General features: G+C 34.2%; 3 protein-coding genes across 3 annotated transcripts in view; 2 read left to right on the top strand and 1 right to left on the bottom strand.

Moving 5' to 3' along the window:
• The window catches only part of LOC120633136 (centromere-associated protein E-like), a 30,555-nt gene extending 6,753 nt beyond the window's left edge, over positions 1-23,802 (bottom strand). Inside the window, exons 1-16 of the mRNA XM_039903255.1 lie at positions 23,584-23,802; positions 22,406-22,796; positions 18,437-18,622; positions 17,258-17,469; positions 16,529-16,754; positions 16,167-16,267; positions 14,423-16,070; positions 13,880-14,335; positions 12,471-13,757; positions 11,570-11,914; positions 10,104-10,433; positions 8,749-9,216; positions 7,747-8,127; positions 6,878-7,318; positions 859-2,024; positions 186-428 (exon numbers count right to left, since the gene is read on the bottom strand). Of these exons, the coding sequence (XP_039759189.1) occupies positions 186-428; positions 859-2,024; positions 6,878-7,318; positions 7,747-8,127; positions 8,749-9,216; positions 10,104-10,433; positions 11,570-11,914; positions 12,471-13,757; positions 13,880-14,335; positions 14,423-16,070; positions 16,167-16,267; positions 16,529-16,754; positions 17,258-17,469; positions 18,437-18,622; positions 22,406-22,796; positions 23,584-23,619 (7,917 nt within the window). The 5' untranslated portion in view covers positions 23,620-23,802. The remainder of the gene's footprint in view (positions 1-185; positions 429-858; positions 2,025-6,877; positions 7,319-7,746; positions 8,128-8,748; positions 9,217-10,103; positions 10,434-11,569; positions 11,915-12,470; positions 13,758-13,879; positions 14,336-14,422; positions 16,071-16,166; positions 16,268-16,528; positions 16,755-17,257; positions 17,470-18,436; positions 18,623-22,405; positions 22,797-23,583) is intronic.
• Positions 2,226-6,502, top strand: LOC120633137 (piggyBac transposable element-derived protein 4-like). Its single transcript, XM_039903256.1, has 5 exons — positions 2,226-2,487; positions 3,433-3,585; positions 3,791-4,024; positions 4,108-4,209; positions 4,366-6,502. Exons 2-5 carry the CDS (start codon positions 3,433-3,435, stop codon positions 6,082-6,084), a joined length of 2,208 nt encoding a protein of 735 aa, XP_039759190.1. The 5' UTR covers positions 2,226-2,487; the 3' UTR covers positions 6,085-6,502.
• Positions 23,803-23,921: 119 nt separating the features above from the next.
• LOC120633138 (bis(5'-nucleosyl)-tetraphosphatase [asymmetrical]) lies at positions 23,922-26,635 on the top strand. Its single transcript, XM_039903257.1, has 3 exons — positions 23,922-24,248; positions 25,371-25,456; positions 26,341-26,635. The coding sequence occupies exons 1-3, from the start codon at positions 24,137-24,139 to the stop codon at positions 26,566-26,568; spliced, it is 426 nt and encodes a 141-aa protein (XP_039759191.1). The 5' UTR covers positions 23,922-24,136; the 3' UTR covers positions 26,569-26,635.
• Positions 26,636-27,382: the final 747 nt, after the last annotated feature.

The following is a 27,382-nucleotide window of genomic DNA, read 5'->3' as shown; positions in this document are numbered from 1 at the left end:
TACATTGTCGAAGATCTGTTTGGTGTGGAGTATCAAGAAGAAATTTAAAATTACACAGACATACATGCTTTTCGCGGAGTAAAGCAAATTAAACTTAAATTTCATAAGCTTAGATGCCTGTCAAGGTCACTAGAAAAAACCGGGCTACAACTCCCAAGATCTGAGATAATATGAAAAATACGTACCGAATGCACATGCTGCAAGGACATAAGGGATCCCGATTGTTGTTTCTTCCTCAACCAATCCGCTTCGTCTTTCTGCATAACGTACTTTTCCCCAATGTTCCAAAGCTCAGTAGTCAAAGACTTGATGTGTTTCTCGCATTCTTGCAATTTGTTCCGGGTATTCTTTAACTCCGTCTCCAACCTGATTATCTCGTCGTTCTGTTTCTCCTTGAATAACGCTATTTGCTCTAGGTACAATTGTTTCTGAAAGTATTATATATTGTGAGGCAAAATTTAAATACTTTTTAATCAACTTAAATTCTTTATAACCAAGCCATGTCCGAAACAAAACATGCTTAATAATAAAAGAAAAAATTAAGCAGGCATGCATTTTTAAAACATTGAGACATGCTTTTTATCGTATAAAAAACACGAATTACCTTTTCTGTATACGTTTGTTGTTAAAGCAATATTACTATTCTACAGCCTATGTTTTAATGAACACTCGCAAAACAAATAAATAAAACAAAAGCATCCATTAAAACATACTTTATTTAATAAATAAAGACTTCACAAGTCATCATCACAGCTAAAGCCACACGGTATACGTCAATCACCAATAGTCCATTTGCAAGTAGAACCACCAAACAACCTGATAGGCAAGGATCAAGAACAGTATGGGGAGAATACTGACCATTTTTGCCTTCATCCTGTTGAGTTTATCCTCGTATTCCGCCCGAACCTCCATAACAGTTACGGATTGGGCGTCTTTCGCGTCTTCGTTTTGTGCGCGCGCAACTTCTACCAGAAGTTTCTGGAATGAGTTCTGTAACTCTTCCAACTGGACATCGAGACCAGCGTTCTGGAAACTTGCAGAAGAGAGGGACGCGCGCTCGTCTTCAGAGGTGAAGGCTTGCTTAATTTTCTCCGAAGATATCGTCCTTGACACACAGCGTTCAATCCACCTTTCTAAGTTCATTGCACACTCTGACAAATCCTGCATTACGGCAGAATAGCCCCTCTCCAGTTTTCCCATGGCTGCTTCAGTAATACGTCCATCTAGGCTCAATATCTCCCGCCTGACCGTCCTTTGTACGGAAACCACTCGACTCAACCTTTGCGTGTACAATTCCCGAACTGAATTAAATGTCTTGATGCTAACCGACAGCTCTGCTAGGAACTTTCTCATGTTTATTATTTCAGATTCATTTATCCTGTTCACTTCAAACAGTCTGTCCCTCTCTTTTTGCAATGCGATCTGCTTTTCGGAGCAACGTCGTATGTGCCTCTCGGTTGTTTCGAGGAAGTTCTCGAGATCTTCCATAGTTATCGTTCCTGCAGTCAGGCTCTTTCGTAGATCGCTGTCGCAATTAGTATTCCCAAAATTCGTCAATTCCTTTAATACCGTATTAGACTTTATTTCTGCGATCCTCTTCAATATAATAGCTTGGTATTTAGCGGATACTTTGATTATTTGTGACGCACGGTTTTCTGTTGCGCTCATTTTTATGACTTGCCTTTTGAGATCCGCGATTTCTTCATTCTTCTGGTAAACGATTTTTTTTAGTTGACTGGACAGCTGTTGGCAGTTTTCCTTGCTCATATCCAGATCCTTGGCTACGTCCAGGTATTTGTTTTCCGAATCAGCTACTAGAGATTTAAGGTATGTGATATCATTTTGTAGGGTGGTTATTGTCCTATTTTTGTCTTGTATTATTTTTTCTAGATCAGAAATGGTCTTATAGCTCTCCATAGATGAATAATCAGTAGTAGTAGTGGTATCTCCCTGTTTCTGAAGGTGCTCATGCTCAACTTGCCTCGGATATTGTGTGCTCGAATTTTCTTGATGCGCAACAGCAACTGAAAAAAATATTAAATTTACCATCAGAAAGGCGGAATTTATATGTAAAAGAAACCTCTACGGGCTTGATTAAAATTTATTTAAAATTAATAATGTTTTTTTTATTATTCTTATACATAGGGATCTGCATTCTGCATTGTATAAAATGAAAAATTACCCATTCATGATAAAATTATTTATTTATAATAAACTTATTAACCTCTGGTATGCCTGAACGTGGATCAGCGCAAAGCAGTTATCTGCCGGAACGTGGATCCACGCTCTCCGACCAGCAGACAATTTTTTATAATTTTCTCTCATAAAAACGATGCAGAAGTGTCAAAATCGCTTGCGTCCTTGAATGAATGAATGTACCAAATTCTCTTATACCTGTCTTTAGTTCAGAAACTTGTTCATTCGTGTCACTGAATACTCGACTTCGTTGAGAACTAAGTGTTTGATTTTTTGTAATTACTGGACACAGTGAGTATATTTTTGTGTTATTTCAATAATTTCTTTCATTTAGAATAGTTTTCAATAAAATCTTATGAGAAATTTATGCAATTACTAAAATAATTAGAAGTAAACGATTTGTCGGTTAGTTTTTTTTTTCAAATTTATTCATAACTATTGTATTTCTTTCATTCTGAGTGCGTGTTATATATAGTTTTGAAGACTTTTTTGTCAAGATCTTCAATTTGCAAAGTGTTTTCGTCCATAATTCATAGTTTATTCAGAATCTTTGTTTTTCGATAGTCTTACCGCATATTGAGCGCGGATCCGCGTTCCGGCTAAGACGTACAGGGTGTTCAAATTTATACCACGCACTTTACTTGTTTATTTACTTTATTGAGTTGTCCAGAAAATATTTTGAGATATCTTGCATTGAACCTAACAATATTTTATTAATTTAATTTCAAGGTTATAAAATAATGGTGGTGTACCTAGATGTTGATAAGTATCTCAACAAAGGAGATTATTGCCTATGTCTTCGTGAAGCTATATGGCCTTGGAAAGAGACTCATTTTATAAAATTAAGTGCTTGTTTCATATGTAAAAAACGCACGAATTCTAAAATGCCTCGACATTTATGTCTTCGGACTGACAAAAAAAGTACTTTTAAAATGATATTACACGCTAAACATTTTTGGTGTCGAAACTGTATGTTTGCCATATATGAACATTACACAAATGACGAATGTAACATTTGTGCTGATTTCTAAATAACAAAAATTTAATTAAGTATTACAATGAGAAGGTTACTGTTATTTGTTTAAAACTAATAAAAAAATTCACATATAATTAGTTTTATTCTTTGACAAAGCAAGACTATACAAAATGTTGTAGAGGTAATTTATTTACATTTCGACTTCATGTCTTACATTATAATTTTACCTCCCAATTTGCTGTTATTTTATTTATTTCTAGATGGAATCAAATGTGAGGAATACTACACCACCTGAGTGGGAAGCAACTCAACCCATTGTGGGTATGGAAATACAGATTTCGCCCAACGGTTCTTTGTATGCACGACCTGATAAAACCGTATATATGGAAAAATCCCTATCCGGATCATTACATGTATGTATTGCACATATGTATGCCATTACTTTTTAAATAGAGGGGATGCTGTTTCATACATTTTGTGTCTATTGAGATGAAACAGCTGATAATTATTTTTTAAGCGGAGACTTCAATGAAGTCGGTTCTTGGTTTTTTATTTAAACCATTTTATTTCGAATCCAGGTGTAAATTTCTACATTACATTAATATTCGTTCGTTGTAGGTACTGAGAACGACAGCCAATGTCGAAGAATCCTCTGAACGACCTCGAATCCGGAGGAGGTTAGATTTAAATTCTTCACCTGATCTTGACGCTCCTGGGCCCTCAAATGAGGTTGGCAGCCAATTACTGAGAACAAAAGCCAATGTCGAAGAATCCTCTGAAGCACCTCGAATTTGGAGGAGGGTAGATTTAAATTTTTCACCTGATCCTGACGTTCCTGGGCCCTCAAATGAGGTTGGTATTGATTTGTACAATTACATTTTATATCCGTTTTTGCACATTTTGTAACATTGTAATTAATCAAACTTTTTTTGCAGCCAGTGCGGAATGTGGCAAGAGAGTCTTACGAGATGCAGCAACTCAGAATGTTAAATTTTGAAGATGAAAGCGATTCTGTTTCACCTATACCCTCTCATGAGGTTAGTCAGTACAAGCCATGGATACCATTGTAATACCAAGTCAAATCTATAGTAGAGAATATTTGTCTATGTCAATAATTCCTATCTATCTAAATTGGAATTGTCCTAAACTTAATTCAATAAGAATAACTTAATTTCTACCGACATGTTTTTCAGGTCGTAAATACATATCTGACGTCTGAACTAGCTGAGGCTTTGGCAGTCGATTCAGGAAGTGAAGATGACGAAGAAGACGATCTTGATGAAAATGATTTACGCAGGATTTTGGAAATAGAAGAAGAAGGGGAAGAAATAGAAGAAAGAGGGGAAGAGGAAGTTATGTTAAATTATGATTTCACGTGGTCTCAAAATTTCGAAGAATTTACTGGTACAGAAGAGAGATTTGAAGTACAGCCAGGACCCACAGTGCAGGAAGATACTCCAATTAAAATATTTAAATCCATCTGGGATAGGTCTGTAATGGAAAAAATTGTCAAAGAAACTAACTACTACGCATGGCAAAAAATTGCTGCTGCCGCCGAAGTCGAGGATGGTATTAAACCTAAATCCCGTCTCTATCAGTGGGAAGACACAACAGTAGAGGAGTTATACAAATTTTTCGGAATTATGATTTATATGGGAATATGCTACAGAAGCAGAATTGACGAGTACTGGACTACAGGCATACTAGGCATGCCAGAATTTAGAAAGCTAATGAGCAAAAACAGGTTCCTCTTACTGTTACGGTTTTTACATTTTGTTGACAACGATGAACTCGGTCCTAATATTCGCGGGTATGAGCGAAAGGTATCTAAAGTTGTTAATATTGTGGAACACTGCAACAAAAAATTTGGAGAAATATATATCCCACACAGAGCCATAAGTATTGACGAGTCGCTGCTGCTGTGGAAGGGACGCCTGAGTTGGATTCAGTGCATTCGTTCTAAGGCAGCACGATTCGGTATTAAAACTTATGAGCTCTGTGAGGCGGAAACCGGATATCTGGTAAAATTATACATATATGCAGGTAAAGGTGAAAATTCTGAACCTATACATGGCTTTACTGGCGCAACTTCAAAAGTCGTCCTCAAATTGATAGAAGATTATCTAGGAAAAGGCTATTGTCTATACATGGACAATTTTTTTAATTCCGTTAGTCTTACACGGTTCCTGAAGCATAACCACACCGACGTTGTCGGAGTGTTAAATCGACGAAGAGTCGACACTCCGTCAGATATCAAAAACTTAAGCGAAAGACAATTGCAGCGGGGGCAGATTGTCTCTCGCCACTGTGGTGACGTAGCAGTAACGGTTTGGAGAGATGTCAAGCTTGTGACCACAATATCTACGTTTCATAAGCCCGAAACTGCTCCAGGCCGCCGAGCAGGAGTCACTTACGAAAAACCCATTGCAGTCCACAGTTATAATAAATACATGGGGGGCGTGGACTTAAAAGACCAGAAGCTCTCCATGTATTTATTAGAACGAAAACGAGGGCTAAAATGGTATTTGAAAGTTTTTCGGCGCCTGCTGAACTGCAGTATTCTAAACAGTTATATCATACATAAATGTCGCAGCGCAGCAAATTACAGTCACAGGAAATTTCGTTTAATTCTAGCAGATGCACTCTGTAAGGAACATAATAAAATACAGCGCATAAGGCCTAATACCAGTGTGTCGTCCGGAGATAACAGTCGAAGCTGTAATGGACATGTCCCAGACTACATACCAGTTGACACAACAAACCGGACTAATAAACGTCAAAATCGCCAGAAACGAGGACGTTGTGTGCAATGCCTAGCTAACAAACAACGAAAGGAAACAAACATAATTTGCTCGCAGTGTAAAGTGTTCCTGTGTGTAGGCCAATGTTGGCGTACCTATCACGAATTATGAATAGACATAGACATGCAGAAGTCGTGGTGGCCTAGCGGTAGAGCGCTCGCCTCTCATACGGGAGGTCGTGGTTCAAATCCCGGCGCGGACCAATGATATTTTTCAAGTCCGTATTTTTCTAAGAAAAATTACCACTGACTTTAAACGGTGAAGGAAAACATCGTGAGGAAACCAGCAAGTCGAAGAACCTAGCAAGTTTGAGGACTTGTGATATCCACCAACACGCACTGGGTCAGCGCGGTGGATTATGATCCTGATTGGGTAGGCCATGCTCCTGCAGTGGAGTCGTTTAGAACGAAGGCTGATGATGATAGACATGCATTCATGAATATGAAAATAACTTTATCGATTCGAGTCGATTTGAATTTATGTAGCATTTTTTGTTTTTGTAATAAAACCATTCCACTATACCTACTTAGTTCACATTGTTTTATTTCTAAACTAAAATAGTTACAGTAGGTGATACAATAATAAAGTACAAAATAAAATTTAAAAATTAAAAAAAATGGAACATCCTTTGTACAAATATACATGGCTTTGCCGGAACGCGGATCCGCGCGTTCGTATCACTCTGTTTTTCGCGGCAGATAGCGTAATTGTCAAATGGCTGCGTCCGGCATACCAAAGGTTAATACAGAATGTAATAATAACAAATAAAAACCCGTACGAACTTTTACATATAAATAACGTTATACAAACTGGGAAATCAAAAAATAGTCTCTTAACTTATATTTTTTATTAATTTTACGGGGTCTTGTTTTCATAAATAAATAAAATGGCATAATTAACTCACACGTCTCCCTTTGTTCTATAGCTTTAACCAATTTTTCGTTTTCGTTTTTTAAAATATTAATAGTTTCCTCTTTAATTTTTATTTCGTCCAACTTTCTTCTTAAGGCTTGAATTTCAGAATCCTTAACTTGAAGTAGTTTTGATGCGTCTTCCAAACTTTTTTTTTCATCAATTAATTCTTTATTAAATTTCTTTATCGTTGAATCCTTTTGCCTATTTAGCTCTTCAATTAATTGATCACTTTTACTTACATTGCGTTCCATGTCTGATTTTAAAGTCTTTACTTTATCTTCAAGTGAATTGATTTCTTTCGCTCGCACTTCTAATTCTATTTCAGCTTTCATCTGATATTCTTCAAGGATAGAACATTTGTTAATAATATTTACTTTTTCTTGAGCATGTTCTTCAAACTTTTGTATTTCTGATTGTAATTCTGTTATTTCTAAAATAAAAAAATAATACATTAATTTTAGTAATACAATAAATAAAATAATAAAAAACTTTTGCAGCATCAAAGAACCTCTAAGTTTATCTGCATAATACAAAAAACAGTATTCAATGGTTCAGTTGTTTTCAGGATAACAGTGACTGAAGCGCCTCCTGAGGGCTGTAGCATTAAAACATATTCTATCCCGAAGCAATACAGACGATTCATATAACCCCATTCGGATCCATACGTCTGTTAGCTACGATGACAAAGATTCGACTCTCTGAATCGGATATAGAACCACCCTCATAATATAAGGTACTGCTTCACCAGAATATGCGTTATATATGAAGGCCACTCGTACGAAACTAGTACCCCAGATAACTAGTAACCCAGTTATTAATAAATATACAGGTAAAAAAGCAATGAATAAATCTACATACTTGACTTCAAATCTTCATTTACATTGCTTAGTTCTAAGATTTCTTTCTTTGATTGTGTCACTAATGTGCTGTTTTCTTTTACACGTCTTTCAAGTGCTGAATTTAATTCGTCAATTATTTTGCAAAGATTTGCTTTTTCATTCTCGATTCTCAGCTTGTCTTTTTCCAAAGTGGCTAAATCAATTTTAAGTTTATTTATAATTTCATTTAATTCAGCATTTTCTTTTTGTTTATCTTTGAGTGAAATTTCTAATTCTTTAGTAAATTTACATTGTTTGTTTAAATCGTCTTGTAATTTCTCGACTTTATCGCCAAATTCAACTTCTAGAGTATCATTTTTGATCTTCCATTCGTTATTTCTCTCTTCTAATAAAATAATCCCTAAAACAAAAACCTTACTAAAAAACGTGAAACAGACGTATACCTTCTACTTCTAAACTGGTCTTATGAAAGGCGATGGACCATCTTCCATACACCGTTGGACACAGTACTTGAAGAACTGTCGTCAAATTAGTGTGTTCCAAATTAGTGTCTTAGTAGTTCTTAGATAAAAATGTTAACTTCAAACTTTATTAGTTTAAGTTCGATTGACAACTGCATAGTGAAGATATGGGTCGAATCCAAGAATTAAGTTTTCCAAATCGATGTCTTTGTTAATTTAAGAATAACATAATAGATATTTTTCAATTTATTTTCGTCTGTAACATGTTGGAACCAAAACTGGGCGGGTTCCTTTGGTAGATAGGAAACCGCCCAGTTCGGCATAGGCTGCTTTAAATGGCGGAACAAATCATATGGAATAGAGTAGTAGTTCGTATATGGTTTTAAATAACGTAATTTAGAGTCCAAGCTTGAGATGAACTTCAGACCAATAACACTGGTTAATTATTAAATTTGAAGAAATCAGGCGCCTACTCAATAAACGATACTTTAGCCAACAACGTTTTTATAACCATACGGGAATCGACCGTACAGTAATAGTAAATGTGTTTGTAATCCTACCTTCAGTTTGTTCTTTCAATTTTCCAAGAGTCTCCTTTATTTCGGATGTCAACGCGTCTATTTTACTTGTTTTCTCTGACACATCTTCTTTTAAGTTCGTAACTTCATTCTTAAATAGCTCCTTTTCAGAAATAAACTCTTTCTCCATTGTTTCTTTTTCTTTGCGCAAATCGGTTAGTTCTTTAAAAACAGTGTTAAATGCTTCACCTTTATCTTGTAGCTTCATTTGAGCACATTCTTTTTCTTTTTCAATGCTTTCTTTCAAATTTCTAACCTCGTCTTCTAGTATCTGATTAGCTTGTGTATTTTCAGCAATTATTTTACTAAGGCTGACTTTTTGATCTTCCATGATAGACTCTGTCACAGTAACCATATTCTTAAGAACAAGTCTTTCGGATTCGAAGTCGTTTATTAGTTTCTCTTGATTCTGTTTTTGGATTTTTAACTCTTCTTCTAAGGTCTTGATTGCTATAAATAAGATATTAAAACAAAGTTCAAGTAAAAACAAAAATTATCTATCTGATACTTCAAACAAGTGTACTGTAAATTTTAGCATAGAGATAGCTTGACTTCTGGAGAGCGAAAATATCATACATCCTGAGCTACTAGCTTAAGAAATATTAAACGCCCCGCAGATACGAACTAGTTAATACATAATAAAATTAAAGTGTTTGGCTTTGATTTGTAGTCCAATCTAGATACGGTTTTATTTTAATCAAATATTATGGTTTGTCAGGGGCTTCAAAATGGGTAAAGGATTTTAACGCGACTTTGATAGTCATTGTAGAGGACTGTGCCAGGCGTAACCATGGGACCTGAATCTCTTTTAAATTCTATTTGTAAAATACTTACTTAAACCTCACTAGAGGAATCAGTGAAACAGAAGTATGCAATAGTCACGAATAACTATTCGTTTTAACAGAGGGTATAAAGGTGGCGAAACATTGCTTAAAAACTCTAAGAAATACCTTTGCAGCACTGGAGAGAACAGTTGAGATTTATAATAAATAGATAGGTAGGTAGGTAGCATTCATGTGTACTGAACACAATAATTTATAATTTATATACTACGACAACGCACACATCGCCATCTAGCCCCAAAGTAAGCGTAGCTTGTGATATGGTACTGAGATGATAAATAAATACTTATAATGTACATATAAACACCCAGACACTGAAAAACATTCATGCTCATCACACAGACATTTTCCAGTTGTGGGAATCGAACCCATGGCCTTGGACTCAGTAAGCAGGGTCGCTGCAAACTGCGCCAAACGGCCGTCGCCGTTTTAAGTGTCACCGTCGACTAATCGACATACGAAGTTAGTAAATTCGACCTACGTCTTAGAACTTACAGGCATTATTTTCTTCTATAATGTGTTGGAACCTTTCTTTCTCATTTCTCAAAGATTCGATTTCCGCTGTTTTCTCTTTCAAATAATTCGTCAACTTCGTAATCATCATATTCAAGTTATCAATCTGACATTCGTAAGTTTTCTTCAATTTGTCGGTCAAATTTTCATTGTCAATCAGTTTCTCCTTGAGGGAGTGCACTTTTACCTCTAACTGTATCTTGACATCATTTAACTCGTTGCGAAGCGTTTGGTTTTCTAGCTGCAGGTGCTGTATGACTGTTTCTTTGGTCTCTAAATGTACGATATGCTTTTCGTTCTGTTTTATCAAATCTGGAAAAATGTACAATAGAGTATATACAATGTGGAAATGAAAACCGAAATAACTTCACAGGCTTTAGAGTTTAGAGTATGGAGGGTAGAGGTAAGGAGGATCATCTGTGTATATGAAAAAGTGTCGTCAAAATGTATTAAATTAGGATGGCGCCACATTTGCATCAAGGTAACTCTTAAAAGAAGCGCTAAATATAAATATTGTTAGAGTAGGCTTGAAAAATAAACAAGGAAGTAAGGTTATATTTACCACAATATTTTGTACAACGTAAGTTGTTGAAATTCTCAATAATTAACTACTTTAGTCGATAATGACATTAAATTGTTTAACTCGGCATACTTCAATTCATCTACGATTGCTACATTCATACCATACCCTGTGCATCCACCAGCGCCATTGTGGAGGATTTTTGAACTGTTATTTAGCGCATACAACTGGACACTTTTTCAACTTTTCTCCCATATAAGATGACTCTCCTTACCTCTACCCTCCATAGTTTAGAGGTACATTATGTACTGTCTCTGGGACTTATCAGTGAAACCGAAAACTTAATAGTTTTTGTGTAAACCACTGCCATAGTTTTGCTGAAGGAAATCATATACAGCCCTAACATCACATGCAAAACTAAAATTGTATGACTCCTGTCGTTTTATTAGATACGCGTTGCCAAGTGTAGGTACTATGCGCAGGTCGGTCTTTTATCTACAATAGGGTTGTAATAGGTAAACAGAATGGTTTAAATTAGTTTGTATGGAAAAATAAATATGCTTCTTTGATCAATTTTTTTCCTTATGAAGTATACTTATTCACCCTTCAACATTATTTCGTTATTTGGTTACACATTGTATATGTATTTTTTTGTTCTATTCAGGAACATAAATCGCATTATCGTCACCGAAAGCATTTCTAAGCTATATGTGTATTGTGTATATATGAACATAGATTTAGCGGCATTGCAGAATGCGAGCCGCATGTTATAAAGGCAACAGAATTGTGTGTTTTTTGCAAACTATTGCCAAATTAACTTGTGTGTTCACAAGGTAAAGTGTAGTAATTCTATTAATATTTGGTCTATTTTCCACCTTTTACACATATATTCAAGTTTCATTTCTTTTTCTTCTCGTTTTAAACTCACCAGCTTTTGTATCGTGCACAGCTTTTTCCATAGTCTGAACTTCGTCCTGAAGTTGAGTTATTTGTGTTTCCTTCGCCTTTACTATATCTGATATTTCTTTAACAACTGTACTTTCTTCCTCTAATGCTTTCTCCAAATTATTTTTCAATCTCAATTGAGAAACTAAATTATTAAGAATCTTAAAAACAACATTACACTTCTCTATAACGCTTGCATCGTCTGCTAGGATGTTATCATATTTACATAAAATATCATTGCAGGTGTTATCTTTCTTTATGACATCAAGCACTTTGTTTATACCACTATTTAAAATAGTGCAAACATTTTGCTTATCTTCTTTTATGGCTGAAAATAATAAAATTTTAAAATTATAAATTATACATACTAAATAATTATATTAACAACAATCTTAACACACTTGTGACACATTTATATCTGCAAATTGTACAGTCAATTTCGGCAATTACTGAATGAAGGTGACACACAAAGCATTTCGCGTGTAGCCGTAACTACTGAGGTATACAAAACGCATCCATGTTATTGTCATGCCCATTAATTGGAGATGTGCAAAATTGTTCGATCTCTTTATTGTAGCTGAATAACCAATATTGATTAAGAGAAAATCAACCGGTAAATTGGAAAGCCAACATTAACATAGGCTACTTTTGATCCTGGAGAAATATCAAATTCCTAATGGTGGTCTACAGGAACATTTGTATTTTTACACCAAATATCGTCCTAACAAAGTAACCAAACGTAGACGGTCATTTACAAGATCGGCTACGTTTGCCACCAGAGAGCACGAGAACGACGATCGCAATAACGTACGAACAATAATCCGGAAGCTGTGACCGATTACGGTCGTGATGATAATATTTTTTTAATCTTTTACTATACTTACAATTATAGTCAGATTTCAATTGTTCATAACTGATAGTGAAATTCTCAATTTTTTCTCTCTTGTCAGCTATTTCTGAATCCAACATTTTATTAAAGTCCGAATTTTTTTCCAGTAAATCAGTTCTCTCTAATGTCAGTTCTTCAAGTGATGCTTTTAATTCTGTGTAAGATTTATTAAGCATTTCCATTTCAGTTTTAAGCAAGGCATTTTCGCTTGTGAGCATTGTGTATTCTTTTTGCAGATTTTGTAATTCTTCTAAGAGACTGTCTTGTTTTCTTTGTATTTCAGCTCTCAACAATGTATCTGCTGATAATTTGTCTTCCAACCTTACGTTTACTTCAATTATATTTTTCTTTTCCTGTTCAGCCAAGTCCTTAGCAAGCCTTTCTTCAACGAGTTGTTGTGTAAGGCATTCTTTTTCTTGCAATAAAGTATTTTTCATATTTTCAACTTCTTGTAACTGAAGGTTTAATCGCTGTTTTTCAACATAAAGAGCACCCTTCCCTTCATCCGCTATTTGCCTCACAGATTTTTCTTCCATAAGCTCTTGAACTAAAATTGCTTTCTCGTTCAACAAACTGTCTTTTTCTGATGAAATTTTTCTATAAGCACTCTCATTGGCAGAAATTTTCTGTAAGAAATATTCCTTTTCTTTAATCAAATTCTGTTTCTCAATTTCAATGTCATTTTTCATAGCCTTTTCCGTTAAAAGACTTTTCTTTAAGTTATCATTAGTATGTGCACTTTCGGTATAAGTTTTACGTAGTGAATTAACTTGTTCAGTCAATTCAACTTTCTCGTTGTTAGAAATATGTAGTTGGGTTTCCAAATTACGTATTTTAGATTCAGCTGATATTACTTTGTTAGTGAACTGAATAACCTCAGTTGACTTAACATCAACTTCCTCTTGCAGTACATTTTTTAATTTTTCCCATTGAAATTTATGATTTTCGTATTCTTGCTGTAATAGGTTTAAACTGTCTGTAGCACTTTTAAATCGTGCTTCCAAATCTTCAATCATAGCATTCTTTTCTTTAAGCATCAGTTCATGATTACTGATACTTGCTTCTAAAGTGCAATGCCATTGAACATTTTCCTTTTTTAAACCCTCCACCACCTGTGTATTGTTTTCCATAACTGCCTTCAGTTCTTTTCCTGACTGAAGAACCAAAAGATCTAAATGTTTATTTGTTTCAGTTAACTTTTCGATTTCTTGACCTTTTTCAATTGTAATATCCTTAGTGTTTTGTATAGCTTGATTTGTGATATTTTTTAAAGATATTATTTCTGAAAATTAAAAATAAATATCAATTTTAAAACTCACATTAATTAAAATCATGCTGTGTATATTGTTGTTCCCACAAAACATAAGTTAATATTGCATATACGCAATAATCTATAAAACTTACCTTCAACTTTGGCTTCATTCGTCTTTGTCGAAAGCAGTAATGTAGTATTCAAGTCACTAATTTCTGTATTTTTCCTTATGATGTCTTCTTTCAGTTGGGCGTTTAATGAATTCAGAAGATCATATTTATTCAAATACTCTGTTTCACATTCTTTTTTAGAAGTGTTAACGTCATTTAACCGTTGTAGAAGGATCGCCTTCTCTTTTTCAGCGGCACAAGATTTTTCACTTTCTTGTTGTTGGGATAGTTGCAACTTGTCAATATTCGTTTTTAAAATATCTATTTCTAATTCTTTAGCTTCTACAGTATTGTTGAACTTCATTCGCATTTCTTTTAGGGACTTGTCCATTTCGGCTAATTTAATTATTAATGTAGTAGTTTCTTCTGTATATTTTTCTTGAAGATGATCATAAGCCTTTGTTTTTCCATCAATGGTAATTTTAAGTTCATCAATGGCTATAACAGAAAAATTAAAAGGCATTAATATTGAAATAAGAAGACATAAACAAATAAAACTATAACAAACTATAACATTCTACTTACTATTTTTAAATTCTTCACATTGTTGAAATAGTTTAGCCATATCGTTTTCTAAGTTGATAATAATATCACGCTTATCACTAACGTCTTTTGTTAAATTTTGGTTATATATATTTAATTTCGCAAGTTCAGCCTTTAATTTAGTATCTAACATATCAATAACTTTATCTTTCTCTCGGCACACTAAGTCGCATTTGATTTTTGTCTCTTCTAGAGATTTTTCGTAATCTGAAATCCTGTTTTCTTTCTCAGAATTATTAATATTCAATATATCAATCTGTGCATTCAATTCTTCGCAAGTTTTCTTGAATTCGTCAACAACTTTCCTTTCGCTGAATAAACTTTGTTCCACTTCATGGCAATTTATTTTTAATGTAGTTATCTCTTCATTTAGGTTTGTAACTGCTGAATCTAATTTGTTATTTAATATGTCAATAACTTTATCTTTCTCCCGACACACTTCATCATATTTCATTTTTTCCTTATCTAGATTTTCTTTGAAAATCTTGATCAAGTTATCTTTTTCACAATTATCTCTATGCAATTTCTCAATTTGTGTATTCAAATCTTCACATTTTTCCTGTAATTTAAAAGTTACTTTCCTTTCACTGAATAAACTTTGTTCGACTTCATTGCAATTCAATTTTAATGAAGTTAGCTGGCCATTCAAGTTATTTATTGTTTCTGTTAATTTGTTATTACTGAGTTCAAATTCATTTTGTATGCTTATCTTATATTGAATCTCATTTTGTAATTGATTTCTTAAAGCTTCCGATGTAGCACTTATTTCATCTAAATTATACTGCAAACTTTTTCTTTCCTCAGCATACTCATTTACAAGATGATCTTTTTCTTTTTGAATATTCACAATTGTAGATTCCCTATTTTGTAAGTCAATTAAGATCTTTGCCTTAGAATCCTCTAAAACTTGGTTATCATCTTTGCATTTCGAAAGACAAGAACTAAGATTATCTATATCTTTCTCCAGTTGTTCATTGTATACATTACATTTTTGTATATGGTCTTTTAAATTAGAAATTTCATCGTTTTTGTGCCTCAAATCTGTATCATATGCTTCAATTTGTAAATTCCAATGCTTAACATCATTGTTGTATTTGTTAACAAGATCACCCCGCAATTCCTTTTCCTGTCTCAAATCATACTGTAATTTCTCTATTGCTTCGCCTTTTTCACATATTTTGTTTTGCAGTTCAACTAATTCATTATTTCTATTCAATACTTTTTCATTCAACTTCATTACTTTATTCTCATACTCTTCTTTAAGTTTAAGTTTTGATGATTTTTCGGCGTCAATGTCAGATTTCAATTTTCGTTCTGTAATTTCAAGTTTTGTAGTTTGGTCAGTTAGGCTTTGCAGAAGAGATAGTTTCTCTTCTTGTAAAATTTGCATTTCTTTCATCTTTGAATCAATGATTGTCCTTGAATTTTCCCCGTTTTCTTGTAGCCTTTGCTCCAGCTCATTAACATCATTGTTTAATTTAGTGACTTCATCATCACAGCGAGATTTTAAATTATTCTTTTCTTCAATCTCCTCATTAATACGGTGTTTTAAATTAAATATATCAGTATCTTTTTCAGAGATTATTTTAAACAAGTTTTGTTTTTCTTCCTCAGAGCTATTCAGTTGATCCTAAAAATAATTAATAAAAACTGTCAGAAAATTCATGAACTATACAAAAATAACAACAAATGATATAAAAAATAATACAATTAAGTTTCAACAAACCTGTAACTGTTTAATCTGTTGTTCCAGAACGACAATTTTAGCACGCTCTTCACTCAGCTGTACTTCTACAACATAGGCACAAGCAGCTTCACTACAAACAGCTAAAATTATACAAGATTAAATGATGAATTATTTTATTTAATTAAAAAGTTATTTACAGATTATATAAATAATAAAATACAGTATAAAATAGCGTATTTTACATACATGAAAAATCTATATGTACTATTATAAAGAGGATAGATTGTTGGTTGGTTTGTACCAAAAAGGCTCCGAAAATGATGGACCGACTTTAACTATACTCCACCAAGGTTTTCAATTTCTATAATAAAAAACTTTTTAAATGTATAAAATATACTCACAGGCATTGTGCAGCGATCTGATACTAGCATCAAGATCGTCGCATTCCAACTGACTAGTATTGACGCCGTTGAGCCGGTTGTGTTGCCTCAACTCAGTAACAAGTTCTCTCAAGGAATGAATGTGTTTTCGCTCCGTCTCCAACTCATCTGCTAGCAGTAATGCTCTGGATGTTTCCTCCTGGCTTATTGCTATCCATTTGTCACGCTCACGTTTTAGTTCGTCTAGCTAAAAAAAGTATACCAATCGTCAAAACCTATTATCATCTCCTCTCAGAATGAGAAGGATTAGGCATGTAGTCCACCACTCTTGCCAATTGGTAGATTTCACACGCCTTTGAGAAAGAGATTTTTTTAGGTCAGATATTCCACGGCTTTTATGCCCTCTATAAGCGTAATACACCTATATAGCTTATAGGTAGCTCAGTAATATATACTGTAGCTAATACTGTATTTTTTTTTTTATTTTTGTCTGTATCTTGCCTCCATACATTTTTTAAGAAGGTTCATACATTCCCTGCCCCCTGGGTACACCCATGGTGATGATGCAATCTGAGTTGGTAACGGGCGGTTATCGGCTATTATAGCAGAATATTTAACACCTTATCAGTTTCTAGTCGCCAAGTCACTCTACAGTAGTTATAAGCCACGTCTGAAGCCTTCCAGCAGGTTCTACTGGTTGCCACAAACAACAGCAGCACTTTAGTTGACCGGTTGTTTGGATAAACTTACCTTATTTTTAAACATGTCCCTCTCATATTGCATATCATCCAACTTTTCTTGCGCCGTAACCAGACGCTGTTCCGCCTGCTCCAACTGTTTGACCAGCCTCCCCAAGTTGTTATTGGCCACTTCGGGATCTTGAACATTGTTATCTTGCACACAATTAGATAGTTTCCCTTTTAGGTTCACTATGTCCTGTTTGTACTGCTCCTTATCTTTCACTATAACAATGAGCGAATATCATTTATAAGAGGTTTCATAGTATGCCGAAAAAGGCGACGAAAGCAAATTTCACTGGGACTTAGTACTCGCTAGCATTGACATGACATTTCTCATCTTTAATTTCTTTATCGTCTCCCACAGTTTTATCTACTCACCGATTTTGGGCGCACACGGGTGGAAATAATATCCGAATAATATTTGCTTGATATTAAACGGGACATAACTTCTCCTTTTGCCGTGGACGAGTATATTTTATCCCTTGTCAGTGGATATAATTGCAGGATAAAGATTTGTTACCTGCATATGCTAGCCGCAGTGGCATGCACTTCATACATGCACAAAAGCTCTGCCTACCCTAAAATTTTTGTATGACTCATAAATCCGAAGGATTTTTCCATTTTCCGTCTAATACCGTGTGCACGCGACAGGCAATAGATATGAGTGCATTGTTGAAAAATAGGAAACGGATGTGGGGGAATTTGCACTGTTTTTCGTAGAATGTGATGCTGTCTATTGTGTAACTAAGATAAATTTATTTTAAAGTTAAAAAATATTTGATAAACGCCAACGATTTATATATACAACGTGTAAATGAAAACCGAAATAATACTTCAGAGCCTTTAGAGGTACATTATTAACTGTCTCTGAGACTTAACTGTGAAACCGAAACGGTAAAAGTTTTTGAGTAAACTGTTGTCATCGTTTTTACCGAATGAAACGTAATGTAGCGTAGGTACTATGAACGTGTCGATCTTTTATCTTCAATAGGGTTGTCATAAGTAAACACTTGAAAGAATGTTTTGAATTCTTTTGTATGGAAAAATATATATGCTTCTTTTGATATAAATTGTAACAGGGTGATTTCTTATGAAATATACTTTATGCACCCTTCAACATTATTTCGTAATTTAGTTACATGTTGTGTAACTTCTGATGGGCGTACGCATGTGTTTTTTTGGTACGTACCAAGTTTCTCCATTTTCAAGTGTATTCTAGCGAGCTCCTCCTGAAGATAGTTCCTATCGAACCTTTCCGCGTCCAGCGCAGCCTGCAGACGCCGCACTTCATTGTGAAGTGAGCGGAGCGCGGGCGGTGTTTCCGCTACTGTAGTCAGCACTGTATTGGCGGCCGCTGCATCCTGCCCGCAGGCTTCTGAAATAAAATTCAAAATTCAAAAATGTTTCATTGATGTAGACCTTATCACAGGCACTTATGAAGCGTTCTTACATTTAACATGTTAACACTAATGTCAGTGACGGTGATATCTGCATTCGTTAACTGGTCTAAGAGCCCACAACAAACTTAGCCAGGTTTTTTTTTTTGTTATCACCATCTCACAATCGAGTTGATGTTGAGCTGTGAAGTTAGAGCAATTCATACCCAAGCTTTCACACAGTAAACAAATTAAATTCAAAATGCATGTGATGTACGCAGACTCAGTTAAGAACAACAGAAAACACAATAATGCAGTAGAGCTTTTTGTGAGAGCTCGTTCGGAGAAGTACCACCATGCTTATTTCTGCCGCTAAGCAACATTGTTGTAATGCTGCGTTCCGGTCTGAAGGGTGTGGGTGCCGGTGTGCCGGTGGCACGAGGCTTCACATCTACGCAGGGCACTTGATGGACGCAGGGCAACGTTTTGCAGTTTGTGTTCCTTGCATACCCTTTGGTGCTTAGAAACCTATAAACAGATAGGCGATGGTTTTCTTTTTCACTTAACATCCGGTGGGCTATTTTTTGGTCCATCAATAATTACGTTTCAAAGTGCTAATTACAGTAGGCCTACTTGAAATAAATGAATTATGTTTTTTCTTAGTAATTAAAAAAAAAACCAACATGTACGTTCTACTTTTGATGTGGTCTAATAATTAAAGTTTGCCCTTCAGATGTAGCACCCTAGAATGGTTATGGCAGTTTATTATATATTCAGCAGTCGATTCAAGTACAAGTTGTAATCATAAACTTGCTATGTTGTGTACTCACTACTGGTAAGGTTGTGATTGCAACTTAAATAAAAAAATATATATATATATTAAATTAATATTATTAATTTATACCTCGTCACATAAACATTGTGTGGTTTGAGATGAGGTGAGAGCGTTAATTGTTTTGACTCTTTAAGTTGACCAATAAAAAATAAAAACTTATTAGCAACTCTTGGCGTATCTCTACGTGATACGATATCGTGTCATGCGAATGTCTTCTTAAAAAATCACATCGCGATGTCGTTTCTTGGCAATTTTTTGGCTTCGCTACAATACAATGCCGTTATTTAAATCATATCAAACCCTTACGGCCCACCAAAGGGCACGGGTCTCTTTCCACAATGAGAAGGGTTTAGGCTCTAGTCCACGGTGGCCCAGTGCGGATTGGTGGACTCCACACGCCTGCAGGAATCAGGAATGCAGGTTTCCACACGACGTTTTCCTTCACCGCAAGTAATATTTTAATGCGCACATAACTTGAGTTAGAGCTACGTCATGCATGCTAGGATACGAACTCTCCTTCCCGAAAGTGAAGCCAAAGTTCTAACCACTGCGGATACCCCATCATATTCGTATCGTATTTACTAGCAGTCAAGTCTATCTTAAACATATTATGCTGTCGCGGTCTTTTTCTTTAGAACTTTTAAAAGAGGAACAATGTTGTTGTTATGATCAAGTGGTCACACATGATTTTTTCTAAACTTTAACCGTTTACGTAGCGCACGCTACGCACGGCAGCTCTCAAAAGAAAACAAGCTCGAAAATTTGGTGCTATGCTTCTATTGGTATTACCGTGATGATATATATGCTATAGACTTCTCCGATAAATGGGCTATCCAACTCTTTAAATCGGGCCAGAAGTTCCTGAGATCATCGCGTTTAAGTAAACAAACAAACATTATCATTATTTTATGTTCTGTTTCATCCCATAGCACGAGTGATCTTTCTTGTTTTCAACATCATTGTAACATAAGTCTACCTTTTAAGAGAAGAATACAAAACACCAACTTTATATAATTTTTGGCATGACCTGGGATCCGAACCCATAATCCATGGTTGAACATGCTTACCACTAGACTAACAAGGCAGTTAAGTCTCATGTTCCTGTAATTCTTATATGATTTTGTATAGTGTGTTTTGGCTCTGGGCAAAGTAGGCGCAATGCTAGTAATGCTATAAACTTTATTTTTTATCACCTGGGGAAATCCTCATGGATAAGCATGGTGATTATGTCGGACTCCTACCAGTCGCCTGGTGGCTGTGCCACGGGAACGCTTTCGCACACATCCGCGGCAATGCTAGTAACCTAGTGTAACCTAACCTTTGGCTCTGAGATTTAATGGAATTGCTATGGAAAATGTTATTATATGGTTTCAATTTCATGTTCGACATGTTATTCTCATGTCCTGGTAAACAAGATTATTGTCACTAGTAGTTTCATGATCCAATAAAAATCTTATTGTGCCCTTAGGTCTGCAACTTATTTGCTATGCTATACAACATGTTGAAAAATATATAATAAATTAAGTAATTAATTAAATAATTAATAAATAGCCGATTGGCGCAGTGGGCAGCGACGCTGCTTTTTGAGTCCCAGGCAGTGGGTTCGATTCCCACAACTGGAAAATGGTTGTGTGATGAACAGTGTTTTGGGTGTTAATCTGTATATTACAAGTATTTATGTGTATTATATTCATAAAGTTATTTATCAGCTTTCTTAGTACCCATAACTCAAACTACGCTATTTATTAATTAAATAAATATACTACGACAATACACACATCGTCATCTAACCCCAAAGTAAGCGTAGTTTGAGTTATGGGTACTAAGATAGCTGATGAATATTTGTTTTTTTATGAATATAATACACATAAATATGTTATATATTTTATTTGTATTTATATGTAAAATATTTATATATATATATATATATTATAGTTATATATATATATATATATTTTATTTATATATTTGTATAATTTTAAATCTTATTTATTGCACCACCTACCTCTTTTCTATGTTTTTTCCTTTTACACCATTGGTTGCCTGGAAGAAATCGCTATGTAGCGATAAGGCCACCAAATTGTACTCTCTTGATATGTATTTATATCTTTGTAACTACCTTTTTTTTCTTTGGTGTACAATAAAAGTGTATTCATTTATAAATACTTATAATATACAGATAAACACCCAAACACTGAAATACATTCATGTTCATTACACAAACATTTTCCAGTTGTGGGAATCAAACCCACAACCTTGTACTCTGGAAGCAGGGCCCACTGCGCCACGAGACAGTTAATGTAATTCTTGATATAGCTCCTAAAAGTAAGTTCGATCAGAGAGCATATAATTTGGAATGCTATCTAGAAAAATGTATTGAAAGTATATAAATAGCAGATAAAAAATTGTTATTAACAAAAAAGATTGCATCAGTTTTTTATAAAAACTCAAAAACTATTAATATTAAAGGATTTTTGAAAAAAGTCCCACCACCCTGCGTTCTTTCTTAATTATTTATAGTTTTTATTCAACACTGATACAATAGGTTTCAGTGCTGCTGTTACACAGTGAGGGCAATACCACTTAAAAACCGTTTTTGACACAATGTTTTTTTTTATTGTATTAGGAATTGATTGAAATATTTGAAACATGTTGGTTTTTTAAAAAGATATCCAATTGTAAATTTACAAATTTTCTTCCGATCTCTGTTGTTCAACTTACATGAAAAATTCAACTTCCATCAAATACTGTATCATAAATAGTGAAGATTTAATTAAGATGGAAGAATGCCCAATTCTGATAAATATTTGCATTCTCTTTTATCCATTTACGAATATTTGATACTATTCTATAATTTAACTGTCTTACCATTCTTGGATTAGAGGAATGGATAAGTCCTGGATTAACACATAGAATATTGTTATTATATTATAAATTTAAAATATACCTGCAATGGCAGTCAGAACATCTGTTGAGGATATATGAGAACAATTCATCAGGCATTTACTGAACTTCATTATAATTTCCTGATCCGCAGTGCTGAGTTCATTACACATTGCCTTTTTAATGTCCAGATCTTTGGAATTCACACACACAAAGTAAAGAAGGAGGGAAGCAGCCAGGTAAATATCCTCTTCATTAACCGGCTCCAAGTTCCCATTTTGAAAACGGAATTCTGGATATTTCTTTAATATAAATTCCTGTATTGTATGAGCGTCTATTGATGATATTGACTCATCCAAATTATAGTTTTCTCGTAAAAGCGAAATAATATTAACAAGACATTCTGATGTGAACGGGTATTTCATTTTTGTTTCATTTTCAAAGTAGCAATTTATCTGAAATAATAAAAAATGGTTAGTATGATTCGGGAATCTGCATTCACAGTAAGTAACTATATTTGACCAAGTTTAGTGTGGATAAAGATGTCAACTTTTGTAATTTTTTTAAAAACTGTGTTTTAGTCTGGTCCCAGTTTCCAGAAAAACAGAGTAGGATGAAAACAAGGAAGAAGAATGTCAGTAATAACAGTCAATCTAAAAACACGGTCTTTGTGGAAATAAGGTGTAACCGCAAAACTTTAATCTACTTCGATTCGATGCACATCAAAATAAAAATTTATTCACAAGTGTACAAAAATTTATTTACTCGTGTACAAAAATTTGTGCATAGTTTCTGTACAATAATTTTTCAGGCAAAGGTTGCCTGGCAGAGATCGCTACTTAGCGATAAGGCCGCCTTTTGTATTCTACTTCTGTCTTTGTATTTCTTTTGTTTTTTTTTATTTTCCTAACTTCATTGTGGTGTACAAATAAAGAGTTAAATAATAAATAATAATAATAATAATTACTGTACAGCAGTTTCGTTGGATAATAAATTGTGCATATCCATGAATGGTTTGAAGGACAACCGTTACAAAGGTTTGTATTTTGGCCATTTGCAAATAACACGCACACCTGGCGGTTGGCGAGATCCTGCAGATGTCTAACTATACGGCGCATATTGGATAAACAAAAATTGTAATAATACCAAGCAAGATTGCTACAAAGTCAAAATTCTAATTCCTAACTCAACGAATTAATCAAAGGCATTTAATAATAACTAAATTAAATACACCATACACACCCAATTTACAAGAATAATTTTCCATTTTTGTAACATTTTCACTGTAAATCACTTTTAAATCGAGAATGTTAATTTTGTGCTTACACCGTTTGTATTTGTTTACATTATATGTAATTGCTGTAGAATAATAATGAAACTAGTCAATACATAATCGTCTAGAAAACAAATGATTTGAAAAATGAAATAAATTTATCAACAGTCGTTGCTCGCCGTTGCAATTTGAATTGTTTTTTTTTCAACGTTCTACTTCTAACCACAGCAAACATAAAGTTAAAAATGTTTCCAACCAAAGACAAGAGTGCACCCTACACACATGTAATTCTGGGGCAAAGTTTACACAGTTATGGCAACACAATTTTATCATTTCACTGCTGGATCAAGGACATCTATATTTACTTGCCAAACCAACGAAATATAAATACCTAGGTAATCTAATTTAGTTAAATAACAGCCTATTTGAACACATTTTTCCGCAATTACTACAATACAATTTAATTAACACTGTATGCCCTCATAATTTCTAAAAAATCTTAATTTTGGTGTTTATTTCGAAATGTCTCCAACACGAGCAGCGGGTTTAGTAATATTCAGACAAACAAATCAAATTATTCAATTCCTATTGCTGCAAACTTCTTATGGACAACATCACTGGACCCCACCAAAAGGTATGATATGTTTGCTTCTACACTAAAAACGCGCTGTGTGCACGAAGAAATTACTTACAAACTAAAGTTCCGAAATAAACATAGGTATAACAGGTAAAAACAGTAAACACCATTGTATATCATACTGACTCCTCTGAACAAATGTTATAAAAACAGAGAATACACCTTGAGAAGCTGTACAACTCTTAGGTAACAAAGTCCTTCAGTTTCTTATGGTTAGATAATAGACTGGTACCTATATGGTGAGAGGCTGCACCCGTGGCAAGCTATCACTACTAACAAAGATGTGCCACTAAGCAGTTTAGTGTAGAAAGAAATTTAAAGAAAGTTTAGCTAGAAATCGATTAGGTAGTATTATCCCCTAACAGGTTAGCATGTTACCATCTTAGACTGCATCTTACCATCAAGGGCTAACTTGTAGTGCAATTAAAAAAATAATTGTAACTTCCCCCCACTAGGTAAACAGACATCAAGTGAGAGTTGGCGGTTTTAGCGACAAAAAAAAAACCTAATAACATTTTCATATTCTGTTCCAATAACTTACATTATAGATGAATCAGTTTTTTCCAAGTTTAATGTTTTACTCAGTGTACAAATTTCAATTAGGCCAGGTTGGGCAATTTTTTAATTAATATTTTTAATGAATTTTATTTTTATTTTCAACCCATGACCATCCCACAGTAAGGCTAAGGCCTCCTGTTGTGTTACAATGTTTTTGTTCATGTTAAAGCAAGAGACATTTGATATCTTAAAATGCACGTGGTGTTTCCCAATCTGGTGACAAATTACCTGAACGGGTTTTGCAGTAGGAACAGTCACAGGTTATGGATTTCTTTGATTGTTTCTTAAAAATTATATCCCACTAACTCAGAAAAGTTAGAGTGGCATGCTGAGGATTGAACTTGGTACCTCTGAAGATCATTACTGAATATAATAATATAATTTTGTATTATATTAGATTCTCTCATTCAAAAATATTGCCTGTAGCTCTGGAATAAGAAACCAAACAAAAGGTGTTTTGTTTAAAATTTATTGTATGTAATATTTTACATTATGACATTTTACTAACATCTCTACTACCGAATTTAATATTGAATTAGAACTATATTTTAATATTTTCAGGTCATGTAGATCCTGGAGAGTCCGACTGGGTGACAGCATTGCGTGAAACCCAAGAAGAGGCAGGTCTATCTGAGAATGATTTGGAGGTAAAAAGTCTTACGTTAGGTATATAAAAAAAAAAAAAAAAAAATTCGATTTAAATTTGTATTTTGATTTGTAACTTAAAGATATTTTTTTTTTATAAACCATTTAACTTTATATTTTGAAGGTGAACTTTTTTGAATACATCAATAGTTCGGCAATAAAAATCTTTAAGTCAGATATTCACACATTAATGTTTAATTAAATTTTTTCATTACATTTTGATGCATATTCAATTTTGTATGCTTGGTATAAACAATGTGTGTAGATGCATCTATTGATGGTCCCAATCATTGCACAGTTTTCTGCCCAATTCATTGCTTTCCATGGCTGACCGGCACAGTAGTAGTGTGAGTTCGATTCCCACAACTGGAAAGATGTTTCTGTGATGAATATGAATGTTTTTCAGTGTCGGGGTGTTAATCTGTATATTATGAGTATTTATGTATATTATTCTTAAAAATATTCATCAGTCATCTTAGTAACACAAGCTTCGTTTACTTTGAGGCTATATGGCGCTATCTGTATTGATTTAATATATTTTTTTCCAAATAATTCAGATGCACCTGTTCATTGCGTAGAAAATAAATGCTTTAACTAAATCTTCATTAAAAGGGTGTCAATCATCAATTCTACGCAAATCTCTAAACTAAACATTATTCGCAAATCTAACAGTGTCGCTAGGGAACTTCGTTAACGCGTAGTTTCCATAAGTCGCTCGATCGTTCGAATAATTTAAATAAGTTGCTCGGTCGGGCAGTTTCCATCAGACACATTTAAAGTAGTCGCATCCTTTTCTACAGGGTGAGTTGTGAAAAGTATAGCCCTACTTTTAGACCTGTAATTAAGTTTAGAGGTATAATAAATATGTTCTTTTACCCATTTCCAGATCTACAAAGATATATCTAAGGCTTTAAACTATGAGGTCAAGGGAAAGCCAAAGGTGGTTGTATATTGGCTGGCCAAACTTAAGAATCCAGATCAAGCAGTCACACTATCAGATGAGCATCAGGACTTAAAGTGGCTTCCGTTACAACAGGCCCAAGAAATTTCTGGCTTTAAGGATATGCAAAATTTGCTTGCTGAGTTTTATGATAGTGCTCTGAAAGTTGTGTAATTTACAGTGTATTGTCTAGTACTTTGTCTCTTTATTTTTGTGTATGTTAATCAAACTGTCTGACTGAGTTTTGTTTTTTTATGCCCTCACATCATCTTCATCTACTTATTAAGTTCAGCGTATGGCAAAGCTTGCTCGCTTTCTCTTAAGTGAGGAATAAAACTACCCTAGTCACAGAATTAAGATACAGGAGCCGCGTACATTGCTAATATTGAAGCTTCAAAAACCGTCCGTTCATTCCATTTAGCAGTAATTATTTTACCTCTAATGTTTTTAACGTTTACCATAAAATGGGGAAAATGGGAAAAGATTGTGAGCAACTATCCGCAAGTGGGAAGTAAGTTTTCACTTTTTTTTTTGACACAATGCACTTTATGCAATAATGGCTGAGTGAGAGAGGAAATGTCAGGAATTATAAATAACCGGCCGCTAATCACTTATTTCGAAAAAAGTATCTATTTTACATAAAAATATGCAACCTCGTGATATTTAAAAAAAATATTTTAATCGATCTATAAGATTCGAACTCTTGAGTACTAAGCGTACCCAGCCCGCTTCGCCGAGCTAGATTTTGCTTTATTTTATTTAAACAATAACCTTGCATCATCAAATTTTTAATTTAAGGCGCATAATATATTAAATCATTTATTTCTCTTCGTATTCATTCTCTTCTATTCTCTTCTCGAGCGGGTGAAGATCATTATCTTCACCCATGAACACCCAACATTAGAATATCATCATAGTAAATAAAAGCTTTATTTGACAGTTCAAAACTAGTGCTCCGATCGTCACCCAACTTTACAGGACTACTCGC

Source organism: Pararge aegeria, chromosome 21 (genome assembly GCF_905163445.1).
Source record: "Pararge aegeria chromosome 21, ilParAegt1.1, whole genome shotgun sequence".
Classification (NCBI taxonomy): domain Eukaryota; kingdom Metazoa; phylum Arthropoda; class Insecta; order Lepidoptera; family Nymphalidae; genus Pararge; species Pararge aegeria.
The sequence above is the reverse complement of the archived record's forward strand: the minus strand, read 5'-3'. Positions and strand labels throughout refer to the sequence as shown.

What these genes read in the sequence shown, in the direction of transcription:
- LOC120633137 (XM_039903256.1), top strand. Translation starts at nt 3,433, where the DNA reads ATGGAATCAAATGTGAGGAATACTACACCACCTGAGTGGGAAGCAACT. An exon ending in CCCTATCCGGATCATTACAT is followed by an intron (nt 3,586 to 3,790) that starts GTATGTATTGCA and finishes CGTTCGTTGTAG; the next exon opens with GTACTGAGAACGACAGCCAA. An exon ending in CACCTATACCCTCTCATGAG is followed by an intron (nt 4,210 to 4,365) that starts GTTAGTCAGTAC and finishes CATGTTTTTCAG; the next exon opens with GTCGTAAATACATATCTGAC.
- LOC120633138 (XM_039903257.1), top strand. Translation starts at nt 24,137, where the DNA reads ATGTCTCCAACACGAGCAGCGGGTTTAGTAATATTCAGACAAACAAAT. An exon ending in TCACTGGACCCCACCAAAAG is followed by an intron (nt 24,249 to 25,370) that starts GTATGATATGTT and finishes TAATATTTTCAG; the next exon opens with GTCATGTAGATCCTGGAGAG. An exon ending in TATCTGAGAATGATTTGGAG is followed by an intron (nt 25,457 to 26,340) that starts GTAAAAAGTCTT and finishes ACCCATTTCCAG; the next exon opens with ATCTACAAAGATATATCTAA.